The 18,042-nt window shown below is 50.0% G+C and overlaps 2 protein-coding genes across 2 annotated transcripts in view; one reads left to right on the top strand and one right to left on the bottom strand.

Moving 5' to 3' along the window:
• CYSLTR1 (cysteinyl leukotriene receptor 1) overlaps window positions 1–3,663 on the bottom strand; it is a 133,880-nt gene extending 130,217 nt beyond the window's left edge. Inside the window, exon 1 of the transcript XR_010475598.1 lies at window positions 3,005–3,663. The gene's annotated coding sequence lies outside the window, so the exon portion shown is untranslated. The remainder of the gene's footprint in view (window positions 1–3,004) is intronic.
• On the top strand, window positions 637–9,263 carry GPR174 (G protein-coupled receptor 174). Its single transcript, XM_065077385.1, has 3 exons — window positions 637–774; window positions 2,806–2,877; window positions 6,199–9,263. Exon 3 carries the CDS (start codon window positions 6,594–6,596, stop codon window positions 7,572–7,574), a length of 981 nt encoding a protein of 326 aa, XP_064933457.1. The 5' UTR covers window positions 637–774; window positions 2,806–2,877; window positions 6,199–6,593; the 3' UTR covers window positions 7,575–9,263.
• Window positions 9,264–18,042: the final 8,779 nt, after the last annotated feature.

The raw sequence follows: 18,042 nt of genomic DNA on the forward strand, positions 1-18,042 counted from the left end.
ATATATATATATATTTAAATACTTCTTGAGCTGGAGACCCCATATGGACAGCTGCAGAAGTGCTGCTTTTCAAACTGCTGGCAGTGGAAATGGGGACAGCAGTGCCCTCTGCAGATGCCAGTGCCCACAGGTGACACCAGCATCCAGCTGCAAAAATCTACTGAATAATGAAATAACGACCATGGAGAACCTCTCACTTTTGAGGAAGCACAAACCAGACCATGATGGGCTCTAGCATGATGTTCTGAAGCCCCCAAATCACCAGGGGTGGGGACAAAAACATCTGGATGAAAGCAAAGGGACCTTCCCAGAAAGCTGGAGAAGGGAGGGGAAGACAATCGATGAAGCATCTCGCTTCACCGGCCTCCTTAGCCCAGTGTCATGAGCAGAAGGGGACTCGATGGGTAGGTGCTTGTCTGTGGGAGCCTGAGCTTTGTCAGCCAGGTGTTGAGCCCCAAAAAGCCCTCACCCCAGCACCGGGACAGGCTGCTGGAGCAAAAGCATCCCCGCAGCAAACAGCGGCTGTCACCGCCAAAACACCTGCGAACCAACAGCGCCTAAATATATACATACATATATAACCACACACAAAAAAGTCCCTGGGCCCCGTGGCAGGAGCGGGGAGACGGAAAGGGACAAAAAGGGACAGAAAGTCTCAGCCCCGCTCCCTCCGCGTGGGCGCCGCGGCTGCTCCGGCAGTTGCACTTTTGCTTTGCACGCCGAGGGGTGGGGACCGCGGCGCCTGCCGAGTCACAGCCCGCCGGCACGGCCAAGGTAGGACCCACAGCCGTTTATCTCTGCTTTTCTTTGATCAAATTGTAATATTTTCAATTATTGCTACATAGACTCTGTTGTTCTTACTCAAGCTAGAAGGGCCGAGAAGGGACGGGGATGCCCCACAGGGAGGGCGGGGGGTGCAGTGTCAACCACGAACCCCCCTGAACCTCCAAAGGTAAATGAGTAGAAGTGAGGAGCCGTGGGCTAAGCTCAAGTATAGGCGAGGAGCCGTATCTCCATTTTTCAAGAGACTGAGCTCCTGTAAGCACTCACGAGATGCTCGGGTATCCGAGGGAGAGGAGGAGAACAGCCAAAATAACCAGCTGTGAAGTTTCAAACCATATTTTCTACTGCTGTTACATGAATATCGCAAAGCTGAGCTTAAGAATAACACCAACTGTCGTGACTCTCAAGCTTCGCAAAACCCAAAGCTACTTGTGAAAGGACTCGTCCATAAACGGACTTAAAGGCCACACAGCCCCATGGCCACGAGCTTGGGGATGACTGGTCCCAGTTACTTGCTACTCCAGGTCTCACTTGGCTTTGTCCCACGGGATTCGTCCCATGGATCCTGTAAAATGGCCCGTTCCTCACAAAGGGCAGTACAGCGACTTTCCGCTGGCAATTTTCCACCCGCTCACAAGAAGCGGGGTGGGGAGGACACGGGGTTATCGGTGCCACCACCGCTGCTCCTGTCCCGGGGTGTGCACTGATGGTTTGGGTGGAAAACTCCAGGTGTTGGTGCTCATCAGCACCACAGACACCAGGGCGTGCAAGGAAGGGAGGAGAGGGGTGGCGGACTAAGCTAATGCACAACGCCGCTGTTCCGGGTTTATTTTCCTTTTTTAACCGGGATAAAAATAAACAGGGGAGGATAAGAGCTTTTGCAAAGGATTAAGAGGCAAGAGCAGCGCATTTCACGCTGCGTTCAACCAGAGGGTTTATGTGTTTTTCCCTGCATCTTCTTGGAATCTCCCAACCAAATTCCCCCTGGTGTCCCCAGCTGCCTGAGTCACTGTCCCCCCACGGCCCAGCCCCTCGGCCCAGTGAGACACCCCCCCCAGAAGCTCCAGCCCCTTCCCAAAACCTCAGTGTCAAACGGGGTGGGGGCAGTCTCCAGCTCCTCCCAGTATCTAACTGGGGGGAAAAGCAGCAAGCACAGCAATGCAGAGGGTCAGCACGCCATGGGAACACTCACTACCTTAATAATGAGAAACTAAGGAAAGAATATAAATAAACCTTTTTATTCTGCTGTGCCAATGCCCCACGGTCCTAACCTGTAAAATCTTGGCTGTTCCACTGCTTTTTTTCCACTGGAAGAAACATTCAGCACCTTCAGCGACCCACGTTTCGGGTAACCCCGAAAAGAGGATGGGACGAGCATCACCTGCTCGCGTACCCTGCAACCCAGTCAAAACGAAAACCCCGCTCTCATCCGTATTGCTTTGCAAACGCAGCGTTGGCAAATATATTCCGACAATTGAGATTATATTGGGGGTGCAATGCTACTGGGGGGAAATGAAAGAGAGAAATCGCCACAGTTCACACAGAAAGAGGCAACTTTAGTATATAAAGAAGATATAAAGCCCAAATAGCTACCAGAAAAGTGCCTTTATCCTCTACAGACATTTTTAAAAAAAACTAAAAAGCATTCCTAAGCAACAATCAGTTCATATTCCTGTAATTTCTGTTTTCAGTTAATACCTACTAATTATTATTACTACTAGTAGTTATCTTGGCAAAAATAGAGGGTGCTTTATAGAGCTGAGCCCCATTTCAAAGATACAGTGATTTCAAATCGAGTCCATCCTTTTGAAACACCCTGCAGGACACCAGCACTTCAGGTGACACAGAAAACCAGTGGTTACTGGGAGAAGCCCAGCACAGGACACCACAGCCCTGCTCTGGTCCCCAGGCCACCTCCCATGTCCCCACACCCCCAGTCACACCACCTCCGCTTGTGCGGCTTCAGCAGGAAACTTGAGTTCTATTTAAATTGACCCCTGCAATGTTATCTTTTTGGTTTAGGCTATAGAGGGGAAAGAGGAAAAGCAGAAGAGGGGTCCCAGCCTGCAGCATACCCCGGGCTCCCACAAAAGGGTAAGTCAACGGGTGACACCAGTGTGTCACATGCACCTGTGTCACCTCTGCCCTGGGCTTTATATGTTTTCACAGCACAAACACCAGCCCTGCGCCAAACGCGGGTGCCCGCACACCCCCTGCTCACCTGGGCCAGCACAAAGGGTGCTCAGCAGCAGGATCCAGCCAGGCTGGCTCTGCCCCCGGTTCTGGGATGGAGCAGGAGGTGTCAGGGACCATCCTGGGACCCCCAAGGACCTGAGCTCCAAGAGGGGACCAGACACAACACTGCAGTCCCAGGCTGGCTTAAGAGCCCTTCCCCCCCTGAGGTGGGTTTTAATAGCTGTTGTGGCTTTGCTTCCTGGGGTAAAACCCTCAGGATTTGCTAATGAGGGTCGTGGGTTGACCTGGGTAATTATAACTATAACCACCCCCAGGTGTGATGGGCTCTGATGTTGGGCAGAGCCCCCCAGGTGTTGCGGCTGCTCCGCCAGCCCCCACACTAGTTTATATGGAGCATACAGAAAATATTTGACACAATATATGCCCAGTTCTAGCAAGCCCTGGCCAGAAAGCCTGGCTACAAAACCGACCCGGTGTTCCTGACTCCTTAAGTACAAATGAGAAATCCTCACCTAGTGCCCTGAAGTGGCCAACTGGGGGGGGTTCCCTGGGCAAAATAATGGGGGGAAAAACACTGTTGAGTGGCAGAAGGCTCCGCGCCCGGGGGAGCGCGGCACCCCCTGCGCCGAGGGGAAGCGAGCGCAGAGCATGTGAAACAAAATTTCCTCTTTCTGGAGCCTTTTTTAGCATCCTGCTTTTTTTTGTTGTTGTTTTTGCTTTTTTGCCTTTTTTTTTCTCTTTACATCGGGCTGAACTTTGCAATGTTACCGCTCGGGATTTCCGACGCGCTGTTTCTCACATCGCTGTGTTTTTACCCACCCCCCAGGGCGGCCATTCTCACCGGGGTGTTTCTGGGTCCCCTGGCCGAGCACCCCGGCTGCTCCCCGGCTTTCGGGGACCCCTCGTGCTGTTGGACGCAGCCCCAGGGAGAGGCAGAGGAAGCTGCCAGCGCACCCCTGCCCCAGCGCTGGGCTGGGGGACGGTGCCACAGGGAGGCCACTGTGCAGAGGGATGGGGAGACGCAGGAACTGGGGGGGCAGCAGGAAAAACACGAGTGTGTACGTGTCTGGGGACAGAGAGAGGAATGGGGCCCTGCGCTGTCCCTCCCTTCGCATGTCTTGGGTCCAGTGGATTTACCCACCCGGAGGGAAGGAGCAGAACTCAGCCTGCCTGGCTGGGTGATAGGAGCCACTGGGCAAGAGAGGAAAGACAAACTTGTTTTAAAATGAAATTTTAAAAAAACACTGGGAGGAAGAGCTGGGTGATGCGGCTTTAGGGCTCCACCTCACAAACGCTCCTGCAGAGACAGGAGCAAGAGGATGCAGCCGGTCCCCGATGTCCCCATCCCGCTGCCCGAGCACAGCTCCGGGACCCACAACGTGGCTGTTTTGCTTGGACACGCCGGCAGGACCAGGACCTGGATGGGAAACCCGGGCACATCGTGCTGAGGCGTTTACAATATGGACAAGCAGGTCTTCACAAGGCCTCAATATCGCCATGGAAAACCAAGAGGAAAGCGCATCACTCCCACCCGCTGTAGGTACCAGTCCCCATAAGCAGCTCCGGATGCGTTTCCACCACAGCCCGCTCTGCCTGTTCTTTATATTCTGCATTTTCTCAAGCCCAGCAAGGCAATCGCCCCATCCCTGGAGACATCCCAGGCCAGGCTGGACGGGGCTCTGAGCAACCTGAGCTGCTGAAGATGTCCCTGTCATGGCAGGGGGGGCACTGGGGAGCTGGGAAGGTCCCTCCAACCCAAACCATTCTGTGATTCTATGAATTTCTGGCCACTTGGGGAGGCTGTACTGGTGTTGGCCAACTGGTTTGGCTCAATCCCAGTACAGAGAAGGGAAGAGCCTGCCCAAAGGGGTCAACCAGCTGCTGAGGAAGCCCCAGGGCACGCCAGGTTCCGCCAAAACCAGCCACGTCCACAACCCCCTCCTGGTTACTGGTGCCAACCAAGCTCCAGCAAATGGAAACCAAAGCCCTTGACCCAAGTTACCCATCAGTGACGGACAAAACCTAATGAATAGCTGAGAGCCAATCAGTTTTTCTGCGTGATGAAGAAATTACTCACATTCCTAGAATTAGTCATGGAGGTTTGTGCATCAGAGGCTGGGCTGAGAATTAATAAAAGAATTGGGAAGTCTTTGCACAGAAGGCTAATTGATTCTACAGCTTATTAATCATTTCTTCTGAAGTTTAATGGGATTATTTCATGAGCCGTTTTGTGCTATTGGTGATGTTAGATGCTGGCTCCCTGGAAGAAAGGGAAACATCTCGGTCTCCTTGGACTCGTTACTCAATGATTTGCAAGAGAAACTACACGAGCAGAGAAGAAAAACTGCCCCCAAACGTTTCTTTTGTACAAGATTTTCTGTTTCTACCCAAAGCTACTGCAAAGTTTGGTGCAATCACTCTGGCAAGTGTTGACCATCGGCTTCATTAATAAAGGTTCACATTTTAATGCCTATACCTCAAAACACAGCGAAAAGCATCGGGGGTTGCAGAAGGATATAGTTTTGCCTTTATAAACGTGCTTTCTGTGTTTTGATTAGTACCTACAAACTTTTCCCATTTAGACCTGTAGGTTAATTCTTCATGCTGCAGCAAAAGGCAAACCTGAGAGTTTGGACAGAGATCTGAATTTCCTCTATATTTATCACTTTTTTTTTTTGTCTGACAGCTACCGATAATATCAGCTTCTTACCATGCAAACAGTTTTAAAATAAGGGCCACCTACAGCCGCTTTGCTGACAATATCTGATATTTCCAACAGCCACAGCAGTCACATGCACAGGACGAGTAAAGGGAAGGCTTAGAAAAAGCGGTTGTGAGCACGTCTAAATATAATGCAGGCAGTTCCGCAGCAAAAGGTGTTTAGGGCGTGGGCCATGTCCCCTGCTTGGATGCAAGTCTGGTTTATACTCCGGAAAAGCCGGAGCTGGGCAAGACGCGGCTGCAGCAAGTGAAATGCGCCCCGCGATCGGGGTGACTTCTGCTCAGCACGGCAGGCTGGTTTGTAGCGGCAATGAAACACGTGCTATTTATTGCTCAGGGTTCTCTTTGCGTCCCTCCGTGGGCAAGGCACGGCGTGTGTGAGGCGGGGGGAGCGGCCGCCGCAGATGCAGGTTTCTGCTGGAGATGCTCCTGCTCATCCGCCTGCTTCCCGAGCCCCGTGTCTCCGCAGGGTTGTAACTGCACCTTTCTGTCTTGCAGCTGTCGAGATCCCGCGTGGAGGGAAATGCCACCTGAAAGGTGACAGCGGCGCAGCTCCGGCCATGAACCGTCGGCCGCTTCGGCACAGGACAATGCGTTTCTCGGCGTGGATCCCCCCCATCAATCCTGCAAGCGACGACGGCGACTTCTGACAAAGAGCACGAGCAGAGCGCACGAGCGAGACTTTAATTAGCTCACTCACCCCATAACGAAGCTCCTCCCCAGAGTGGACACGATGAGCTGGGAAGCAAAGCCTCACATGCAGATTCCAAGGCTGAAGGTTTTTATTTAAGCCCTGAGAACCTGAGGAGAACCTGGCTGCAGAACGCAGTTACCGCGTTGCCATAGTGAAGATGTTACCATGCCGGGGCTGAGCACGGAGCTGGAGGACAACCATGACCAACAGCTCCAACTGCTCCGAAACAGACCTTAAACTCTACTATGCCATTACGTACACTTTAATCCTAATCCCTGGGCTAATAGGAAACACATTAGCTTTGTGGGTCTTTTACGAGTACATGAAAGAGACTAAAAGGGCCATAATATTTATGATCAATTTAGCCATTGCCGACTTATCACAGGTTTTGTCCTTGCCCCTAAGGATTTTCTACTACTTGACGGGGATGTGGCAATTTGGAGAGGGCCTCTGCATGTTCTGCTTCTACCTGAAGTACGTCAACATGTACGCGAGCATCTACTTCTTGGTTTGCATCAGCGTCCGGCGGTATTTGTTTGTGATGTACCCCTTCAAATTCAGCGACTGCAGGCGCATCTACGACGTGTACATCAGCATCGTGGGCTGGGTCGTGGTCTGCATCGGCTGCTTGCCCTTCCCGCTTCTCAGACTGGACAAGGCTGCTAAAAACAAGTGTTTCGTGGACCTCCCTGTGAAGCAACTCAGCCTTCCCATCTCCATAGCCATGACGACCATCGGTGAGCTGGTGGGGTTCATCACTCCCCTGCTCATCATCCTCTACTGCTCATGGAAGACGATCCTATCGCTGAAAGAAAACAACTCCGCTTCGCGTGACCTCGGAGAGAAAAAGAAGGCTTTAAAGATGATTCTCACCTGCGCTGTGGTATTTCTGATCTGCTTTGCGCCTTATCACATCAGCTTTCCACTGGATTTCCTTGTCAAGACAAAAAAGATCAAGAACGAGTGCGTCCAGAAAGTGATTTCCGTGTTCCACGTTGTCGCGTTGTGTCTCGCCAGCTTCAACTGCTGCCTGGACCCCGTCATTTACTACTTTACTACAGATGAGTTCCGGAGACGCCTGTCCCGGTACGAGCTGCAGGACAGCATCCAGCTCCACGACCTCAGCTACGTGAGGAGGAGCTCCAGAAACATCCTCAGGAAGGACCCCATGGACTGCTAGCGCTGGCCTTCCCCAGAACGGTGCAGGACTTCCCAAATTCACTATATTTTGGGGTTTGGCCCAACTTTCTTCCCTGGGGCACTGAGGACAACAACTCAAGAGAAGCTTCTGCTGATACGAGTGAGGCCTGGAGAAAGAAAACCAACCAAAAAGCCAAACCTGACAGAAAATATATTGATTTAATACTTTGGTTGCAAGTTTTCTCTGAATATAGACAACGGCGTGTGATTCCCGTGTCCTGTCATGTACCCCGGCTGCAGCAAGAGGCTGTAAAGGTTTTGGGGGTCTGGCTACATGGGAAGAATTTGGTCCTAAAAATTAGTAGGTGACACAGGATTATATTTTTGTGAAGGGAAAGACAACACAGCGATGACAAATTTCTACCCCCTGGGCCAAACTGACCATTTAGAGGCGGCCCCAAGGGACTTGTCTTTTCCATAATTAACCGAGCCTCCATTTGGGGTGTAGCAAATGACATATCCACACATCACAAAGTCATTCCAATGTCCAGACACTATTTTTGTGCCACCAGTTCCCATTTCTGGCTCGAAAGCCAGATGGTTTGGGGCCACATTGCTGCCCTGGATAAGCTTTTTTATTCAGCAAACCTTCCAGGTCCTCTTCTCACCAGAGATGGGGCAAATTATTTCCCTGTCATTGATAACTGACCCTGTGCCATCACATCTACTCTTTGTTAACAGCAGCATAAATAAAACCCCACCGGAGGAACCAAACCTTTCTGACGTGTGTTGTAAAGGGAACTCACTACCAGCAGAGCCAAAGGTGCCACCCGACACATTCTTAACAAAGGTGCAACTGTGGATTTATTTTTAATAATAGTTTCTTTAAAATCAAACAAACAACAGACGCTTTGGGCTTGACTGGTATTTCATTTGCACCTTCTTGTGAAATCCATTTTCCTGTGAACATTTGAAACGTTACATTTTGACATGTAAAAATACTGTGATGCTATTGGGTTTTATTTAATGCAAGTGTTGTTTTATAGATTTAATTTATAAAAACATATCTATTTTGTAGAAAAACTATGCAAACCCCAGAGATGCTGGAACATGGAAAGACCCTTCCATATAATAAAATCCAACTCCACCACCTCATCCCTCCGGGAGTCCGAGCCAGCGTGTCCGTACCCGAGTGTGTCGGCTGAGGACATGCTGCTAATTCGTGGAAAATGAGGAATATATTGTAACTGGTTCACAGCAATGAAAAAAATATTTATTTTTTGATTTCTTGTTGTATATAATTAAAAATATACACTTTTTTTTTTACATTTTAAATGTAATTCTTGGCCCGCTGTCCCCTGTCTCACCACCTGCATCCCCAGCCCAGGCGCCCACGGACCAGCGTGCGGCAGCCATTGGGTCGGATGCAGGACGGTCCCGTCCAAACCCCCCCCAGCTACTTTGAGCTTCTGAAGAGGGGAAAGAAAAGAGTTCAGAAATTGTTCAGCGAGAAAAACCTCAATAAGCTGAGGTTTTCCCACCCAGAAAACACGTCGGGCACCACACGAGCCGTTTCCCCCGCTGCCATAGCAACGGGGTTTATTCATACGAAATTTAACGGCTCTCGTTACAGGAAGGTGGGTGTAGGAGTCGCAGTCACTCACATGAGCTGCATTGGGACAGACGGACCTGTCGCTCACATGAGCTGCATTGGGACAGACTGACCTGTCCCCCACATGAGCTGCATTGGGACAGACTGACCTGTCCCCCCCGCGTGGCTTTGCCGTGCTCTCGGGTGCTGGGGTCTCACGAGCCTTGGGCTGATGTTGCCGCAGCCATCTGGAGCATCAAGATGCTAATTAAATTAACACAAAGTGTATTTTCATGCACTCAGGTCCACCATACCAGCCCATGTTGAGCCCTGGAGCAATCACACTACCAGAGAGATGTTCTACTGCATTTCTGCCACATAAAAAAGCTTTAAGTGGTGACGCGAGGTTTGGAGGGGACAAGTAATGCCCAAGCACTGCAGCAGCAATGAGCAAGTGTTGTTTCATCGCTATTCTGCCCAGCTTTGAGCTCGGTGCTGGGCAAGATCAGATTGGCCAGCTGGGCCCCCTCAGCCCTGGCTGCAGCTCTCCCTCAGCCTGCTCAAACCCAGCAGGAGCTGATATTCCCATGGAAATATTTTCTTCAGAAAACCAGAAGCTGATATTCCCACGGAAAACTTTTAGAAAAATCTGGTCTGGGGCACTGGACTGGGAATCTGAGTGAGAATGTAACTGAACGCAAAAAAACCCCAATCGTCCCCTCTATTCTGCACAAAGAGTCTCCTCCGGCCACTCAAAGCGCCTCTGCCCCATGGGGGGTGTTCTTGCTGAGAAGCGAAGCACCAAGGTCCCTGCAACCACCTCGCCAGGGGGACTTGGTGCTGAAGTGACAAGTGGCTTTTTGACACAGAGTTCAGTTTAACTTGTGCTGGGGCCAAAAAAAGAAAGAAGGCATTGTGGCAACAGCACAGACATCCTGGGGGTGCCTGCGGCCCTCAAGCTGTACAGAAGCAGCACCAAGACAAGGGTTATTTTGGGAAGTCTTATTTATAACCTAAACAAGGCAAATGAGGATGACAGTTCGGGCTGGGAGCAGAGCTCTGGGGGTGTTTCCGAAAGCTGCACATCGCACCCCCCCTTTCCATGGCCTCCCACGCAGCCGCTCTGAACGCCCCGCCGCGGAAAGCGCCGACACCGCCTGCAACAGCTGCCGAGGGTTTCATCACCCTCCCGGCTTCCTCCGGGTCACTGCCCCCACGAGAGGAGACAAGACGGGTGGTTTGGGTTTGTTTCGTTGCACGTTGAGACTTCAAACTGTACTCAGGAGCGCGGGCTGCTGCGGAAGCGTGGGAGCGCCTGCCGCTCTTCTTGTTCTGCTCTTTACACCTTCTCGAGATGGTTGAGTTGAGTTGAGCCACCACTGAAGCGGGTCACTTGCTGCTGGTGGCCACAAAAAGCTCTTTTCCAACCTGCTTGACCAACATACATCTAATCTCTTAATCCCGGTGGCAATTAATTCCCTATTCTAGTTATCCGTATGTTGTTTGGAAGCGTAGCGCTGTTGCTTTGGGCCGCCTTTTGGTGTCCCCTCCTCTTTTGCACCACAAGCAACCAGTTCCCTTTCCAGCTCCTGGTGCCTCGGCGAGGTGTCACCACGCTCAGGGTCCCCGGTCACCTCCTGGGTGGCAGCGAGGCCACGTGCTGGTGGCCACAGCACTGACATTATTTCCAATGTCCTCTTCACCCCTGCCACACCAGTCACTGCGCAGGAGCCACCGCGTAACTCAAACGGTCTCCTTTCGCCATGAAAATGCCCATTTCCAGCTCCTCTCACCAAAGCAGAGTTTTCGTTTCCCCGTACACATCTTTCATTTTATCAGCACTAGACTTTATTTGCTGTGTTGTTATCTGGTTGCTCAATTTTCTCAGAAGTCTCTCCGTTTCTCCGTAGCCAAGGTTAGATTTTCCTGCTCTGGTTAACGCTGCATCAGCAGCAAACTTTGACACTTTTTACTTCACTGTTTACTTCCTTCTTTTGTTTCCACTTTGCTGTTAGAGGCTAAAAATTAATATTTTCCCCAGCATCACATTTGCCCTAAAGGCACCAAGAGCATCAAACCCGCCCTAAAGGCACCAAGAGCATCAAACCCGCCCTAAAGGCACCAAGAGCATCAAACCCGCCCTAAAGGCACCAAGAGCATTAAACCCACCCTAAAGGCACCAAGAGCATCAACCCTGTCTCCTCAAACCTTAATAACTAAAATAAAAACCACAGTGAGTTGACCCAGATACAAGTCAATCCCATCCAGTCCAAAAAACAAACAAGGAAGATAAAATCTTGTCAGAGGGGGCTTGATAAATACCCAAAGAGAGAACAGATAAGCCAGAGCTGCGGGGACAGTGCCCGGTTCACACTGCCAGAAGCTCCAGCATTTGGGCTGATAAACTGAGCTCTGTGTAAATATGATGTATAGGATACGCTTAGTGGTCAAAAAAAAATGGTTTTGAAAAAAATCCAGTTACTTAAAGCCATCAAGAACAAAATAAGAGTAATAAAAAGCCAGAACACATCTGCAACAGCTGCTTTGGTACCACCTCTCTCTGCTGTAATGAGTTTGATGGGACATGCAAAACCCATCGGATTTACCTGGTTCACTCCCCTTCTCTCTAACGCAGCGATTTGCACTTCAGAACGTCCCTGCACGGGAAATGCTGCTGAAATAGAGGAAAACTCTATGACCTTCGCAAAACTGGAAGAAAAACATGCCACAAAGGAGAGTATTTGGAAAACTCGGGGTGAAAACATGACGTTCCAGTTGAAACACACAGTCCGAGGTACAGGGATCTCTGTTTTGCTTCTCACCAGCTCTTTCCTCCAGTGGTTCTTAAATGACTTCTGCTCTATTAAAGACTCATCCATAGTCTCTCAATGCCGACAAATTACCCCAAAAAAACACTTCATACTTTTTATATCGCTCCTTATTTCCTGCGCCTGAACTCCATGCAAAGCCTCTGCTGACGCCAGCAGGCCCATTAATTTCCATTAAGGAACACACTGACCTTCCCAGGAGGAAACGGGGACAGACACGTTGTATTTTTGGATGGGAGGTGACTTGGGTTCAGTCTCCTGATGGCTCAGCCCTGTCCAAGGCTCCTCTCCACCAGAGCCAGGGCAACCGCAGCAGAGAAACAGCAGAAATGTCCTTTCTCATCACAGTTCCAGGAGCTACAAGGGGAATTAATTTAGGAATTATCTCCAGCCGTAACAGATTGCTTGTGGGCATCAATATATCATCTTCCAGGATTGTTATTGTCATCATCCTCTTCCTCAGAGAGTGCCTGATCCAGGGTCAGGTGCATCCTTCTGACACACTAAGGACCAGATTTAACGTAGGATTGGGGTTTCTGACAATTCAGCATCACATACATTTCTCTGGGGTGAATGTACCCTGGTTCTAAAACACAGGGAAGGGGTAAGGCTGTCACTGCACCTCCCTCTACATACAGTCCTGGCCTAAGAAGGAAGGAAAACGGTTAAAACTCCTCAATTTAAGAGGAGGTTTGAATGCCTGATTCTGCTCGCCAGGACAGTCTCTGCTCCTCCACCAAAGCAGGAGGAAGGAAAAACAAGCAATATCGCAGCTCAGTGAGCTGGTCCTGGGCACAGGGAACAGACACAGCCACGACTTGTGGTGCTTGGTGCAGTCTCCTCAAAGGGGAAGACCTGGGCGCTTGTTCCTGCTCCCAGCTCTATTTCTGGATCCTGCGTCAGAGCAACACGGGACACGCTCCGTAAACAACCCGACTGCTGGGGGCTCAGGTGGAAACAACCCGACTGCTGGGGGCTCAGGCGGAAACAACCCGACTGCTGGGGGCTCAGGTGGAAACAACCCGACTGCTGGGGGCTCAGGCGGAAACAACCCGACTGCTGGGGGCTCAGGCGGAAACAACCCGACTGCTGGGGGCTCAGGCGGAAACAACCCGACTGCTGGGGGCTCAGGCGGAAACAACCCGACTGCTGGGGGCTCAGGCGGAAACAACCCGACTGCTGGGGGCTCAGGCGGAAACAACCCGACTGCTGGGGGCTCAGGCGGAAACAACCCGACTGCTGGGGGCTCAGGCGGAAACAACCCGACTGCTGGGGGCTCAGGTGGAAACAACCCGACTGCTGGGGGCTCAGGCGGAAACAACCCGACTGCTGGGGGCTCAGGTGGGGGTTGGTGGCAGTCAGGGCTCCATGGTAAGGGATCTTCATCCATTGTAGAGGTGATGACTGAGCAATGGCCACCCCTGAGCAAGCCAGTCCAGCAGCACACCCAGATGTCCCCAGGACCCGTTTCAGCATCAGTTAGACCTAAGAAAAAGTCCTTATCCCAGTCAGAGCCAGTGCACAGCTCTGGGCTTCCACAGAGGTGCCACCAAAGCTAAAGGGAAAGAAGAAACGAAGCCACAGAGGTCAGGTGCCTCCATGGTCAGAAAGTGGCCAAGCTACAATCAAAATAAAAACACAGAACCACCACCAAAGGTAGGATGAACAGAAATGACATAACCAATTTTCATAACAGACTATGAGAATCGACGAGTCTCTTGACTCACCTGCCTACCCGTTTTCAGCAGGGATGTAAGAGAGGAATATTTTGGTGGGGTTCCAGCTAAGTGAAGGTTACGGCTTTTACCAACCCCAATGTCAGCTCCAAGCACCCCATGTTCAGCTTGGCCTCCCTGCTTGCCACCCCAGCACTCCCAAGACGGGGGGGGAGAATTTAAAATGTATTTTAAAACTTTCAATCCACCCAAATTTGCCTCGGCGGACTGGTTTCTCTAATCTGCGATCAGCCCGTTTATCAGCCCTGTGATTCAGCGCCGTTATCCTGCACAAACTCCACTGTTCTATGACATAGTTGATATTTAAAGAAACGGTAACTCCTTGTGGTCAGACCGAGGGCTGCGCAGCTCAAGAGAAAGTTCCCAGGGGACCTACATAAAACAGAAGCTAAAATGCACACGGCTTTGAGTTGGGAGTCTAAAGAGAGGTTTCTTACTTGAGTTAACGCCAACCAAAGCCCCACATCCCAGCGCTGTCCTCTTGGTTCACAGCCTGTGAAACCCAGAGCAGCAGCAGCACGAGCCATGAGACATCAGTGCGGCGCCGCTCCTGCGAGTTCCTTCACCCCAAATTTCTCCGCATGGGTTCGTTTGCCCCACTGACCCATCCCAGGTGTCCCCCACAGACGAGGAACCAGAACAGATTGGTGTGGGGAAATAATCCCCCTACTCACCAGGACACAAGACAGCCCCAAACCTACAAAACTCTTCTTTTTGCTTTCTCAGTGTCGTTTCATTTGGGGTTTTTTGTTTGTTTGTTTTGTTGGTTTTTTGTTTTGTTTTTGTTTTGGTTGGTTGATCGGTTTTGGTTTTAATGTACATGAAAAAATAAGAGTTTTGTACAGGGAAACCACTATCTCCACTGAAAAAAAACAATTACTATAGTGAGTCTGCAAATAGATTCTGCAGATCCCCAGTATATCTGCGAGTGAAATATTTATAGAAGAACTACAAAAGCTGCGGAGATCTGGAACTCGCCCCTTTCTCTTACGCTCACGGCACTCAGCCAAGAGCTTTGTTTTCCCTCCAGCTGGTGTGAGTCATTTCCCTGTTGAAAGTCCAGGTTCCGGATGCGCGGTGCAAACGGAGCCTCGGCAAGAAGCAGCGGGCAGCGATTCTGGGTGCAGCTCAGCCCGGCCCCTACACACATCCCGGCCACCACCCAGCAAACCTTGGCCGTAAAAACCACTTTAGAGGCAGTCGGTAACAGGGGACGGTGGCTTTGGGGTGTGATTCCTGCTCCTCAGCCATCCACGCACACACCTGGCACAGCAGCGGTTTGTGAACTGGAGAGAGCGGTTAACACAGAAGCTTCAGCAAGAGCACGAAGAACTTGGGCATAAAGGAAAAGCAGCTGATGCTGCAGCACAGGTGGACAAGAGAAGCAGAAGTGCTTGCAGGTCTTTCAGACTAGAACCCTGAGTGAAAAACCCAGCAGCTGTAGCTCAGCTCACAGCCACAGAAGCGCTACCGTTTGCTTTGTGGGAAAGTCTGATCACACCCACCCCCCATTGAAAACAAACCAACCAACAAAAACCACCACACAAAGCAAACAAACCCCCCAAACCAACCAAACCAAAAAACTACACGCATTAGTTGAGGAGACAAAGCCATAAGTGCTTCCAAGTCCACACAGGGCGATACAGCACACTGGGAAGGGGTGAGCAGCCCCAACATCTCTGTTATTTCATTAAGCATTAAGGGTCAATTAGTGCAAGGGGCTGAGAACGTGAGATGACGAAGCAGCTACAACCACCGACTGCAGAGAAACCAAAGTACCAAATTATCAAGTGAGAGCGCATGGTCACCACTGATATCACCACCCCACAAACCAAAAATCCCTGTACACGCTCTCCTCCCACAAGGGATTTTTGATCATTAACTGGAAACCGGAGGATTTTCTCTCCGTGGATCTGTTCCTGACAAACCCCACACACCGGCGCTCTCACTCCAGAATGAACGCACCTGGTTCCACTCCAACAAGGGATTATTGCCTGTGGGAGCAATGTCCTTGTCCCAGGATCAGGTGTCCACACATGGGCTTCACCCACAACAGCTTCTAACATCAACGGGGCCTAAAACGGAGCAGCTCAGGAGAACCTGGACATCCTGGAGCAGACACACGATGTCTCCGACCACAGTCAAAAGGCCTTTTAGGACAATAAATTCACTTTCACATTTGTTAATGTGGAACTTGCAGGTGACATGGTACAAAAACAGAGAAAATACTCAAGTAAACAAAAGAGTTGCACTATAAGAAATGATTTCCTTTGGAGGTGGAGCGCTAGGTGGAGAGTCTTTAATTATTCTCAAGAGAAGAAATACACCCATTTATAATGCCTAGGCAGCATCACAAATATACACATAATGAAGAAATAATTTTAATGAAATAATGTGACCGCAATTATCCGTATATATAATTACTTCAGTTGCAGCCTGGGAGCGTCGATCGGTGCTGCATTCAGGCTCCGTGTCGTAGCTGGCAGCCAAGCCAACCCCCACGGCTCAAAATTAGGACAGTCACAGCGGCTTTAATCCTTGTGAGCCTGACCTCGAGCTCAGCCCCAACAGAAGTGTCCATGTACAGAATCTAAAGCTGGCAGCTGCTCCATCAGCAATAAGGGAACCGTCTGATTCAGCCCACCCTGGTGTAGGCAGAGCTGCAGCACCTGGGGAAGACAGAATCCCACACACAGGAGGATGATTTTAAAGCAATAAACCAGAATTTTTCTTGGGGAAATTCAGAGCTGATTTCAGCTCTCTGATATTTCTGCTGTCACTCAGCATAACCATTCACCATAACGCCTGAAGTTTTGGTGACTTGCCCTGTGACGCCAAGAACTACTGAAGTCCACAGGTCAGTCCGGTCCTGCTCGAGTCCCAGCAGCCTCCTCGTCCTCCAGGTGGACATGCTGTGACTTTTGCTGGGGGTGTTTGCTCAGAGCTTTTCACTGCCACCCTAAGCACGCTGTGCCACAACAGCCCACAGTGCAGAGCTGAGCTTATTGTGAAAATGTCTCACATATAGCCAAGTTTATCGAGTCTGAGGTGCTAAAGCTCTGTTTCATACAGGTTGAGGCCTTGGTATGTCTTTCAAAGGTCTCCATGCTGTCCTCATTTTTAATTCCCCAGATCTTCATCTCAAAGTATTTATATATGCAAATACTAGTTTAATTCATATCAATTTTTACAAAGTCAGGCTGGAGGAAACTCTGCAGTTCTGCTGTAGACGAGCACCTACTGTAATGGGAATGTCCATCCCACACCCCACCAGCAGCCGCCCCATCTTACCACTCAGTCATTGGGCTCCTGCAAAGGTCAACAGCACCTCCTCCAATTAACAAAGTCAGCTTTCTTCTTAACTGTGTTTTCTTCGATTAGAGTACTTAAACTTGAAAAAGCCTCACAAGTGATGCCAGAAGAAGAACCATGCAAAGCACTGAATCGTCAGCTTGGCATTCATAAAGGTATTTAAAACATATCTAAATATACTGTGTCAGAAAAATAACGTGCAAGCTAAAGACAACTTGCAATAAGCAAGTGCACAGGTGCTGACAACTGTCCCGTGCACACCGGTTGCTTTGTCAGTAAACACGCCTGTAAACAGAGGCTACCACAGTAAATAAGTTTGCATTTGCATCTTGGTAATGTTATCCCTGCAGTTACCACACCCATGCGCGAAGCACAGTCTTACTCAGATATTTAGCAGGGTTTTACCCAGGTTACAGTTGGATTATAAACACGTTCTTTACTATAGATAAAAACTAAGCAAAGACAATAAACACCACCTAGAGGAAGGTTTTATCAAGCTATTTTTAGGTGTAATTTTCACAAAATACCTGAAAACCTCCATATTACAATAAACACATCAAGTTTTTAACCAGTTCCACACACTTTACACCCAAGCGCTTGCCGACTGTGCCATCTACTGGTGCCAAAGACACGGAGCTCCTCAAACTGAAAAACAGCATTAGAAGATCCCAAGAGTAGCAACTGTTTTCAGAGAAGCAACCTTAAATCTGCAGTCCTTTGATTTAAAGGCCCACCCCCAGCACAAAACGTTGATGGGCAGATAATAATCCCAGGACACCACACGTACGACCTGAACTTCAGCTCCTTCTTCAGCGCAAGAACAGGTAAGAGCAATCTGTTCCTTCGAGTGTGCTGGCTTACTGCCTACAACATCTAATAACTCTTATGGAACTGACTTCACGTCTTTTAGAAATCTTTACCAAGAGAAACTGTTGCAGCCCATCTGGAAGCATTTCTGGCACTCCTGTTCCGTGTCTGCGGGTAGACAGCAGGTTAGAGGTTCGTCTAGCACGAGCCTTCTGCTGCACCAACACTCAAAGA

This window comes from Columba livia, chromosome 12 (genome assembly GCF_036013475.1).
Source record: "Columba livia isolate bColLiv1 breed racing homer chromosome 12, bColLiv1.pat.W.v2, whole genome shotgun sequence".
In the NCBI taxonomy this organism is placed as follows: Eukaryota; Metazoa; Chordata; class Aves; order Columbiformes; family Columbidae; genus Columba; species Columba livia.

Coding starts and splice junctions, on each gene's coding strand:
- GPR174 (XM_065077385.1), top strand. CDS start 6,594: ATGACCAACAGCTCCAACTGCTCCGAAACAGACCTTAAACTCTACTAT.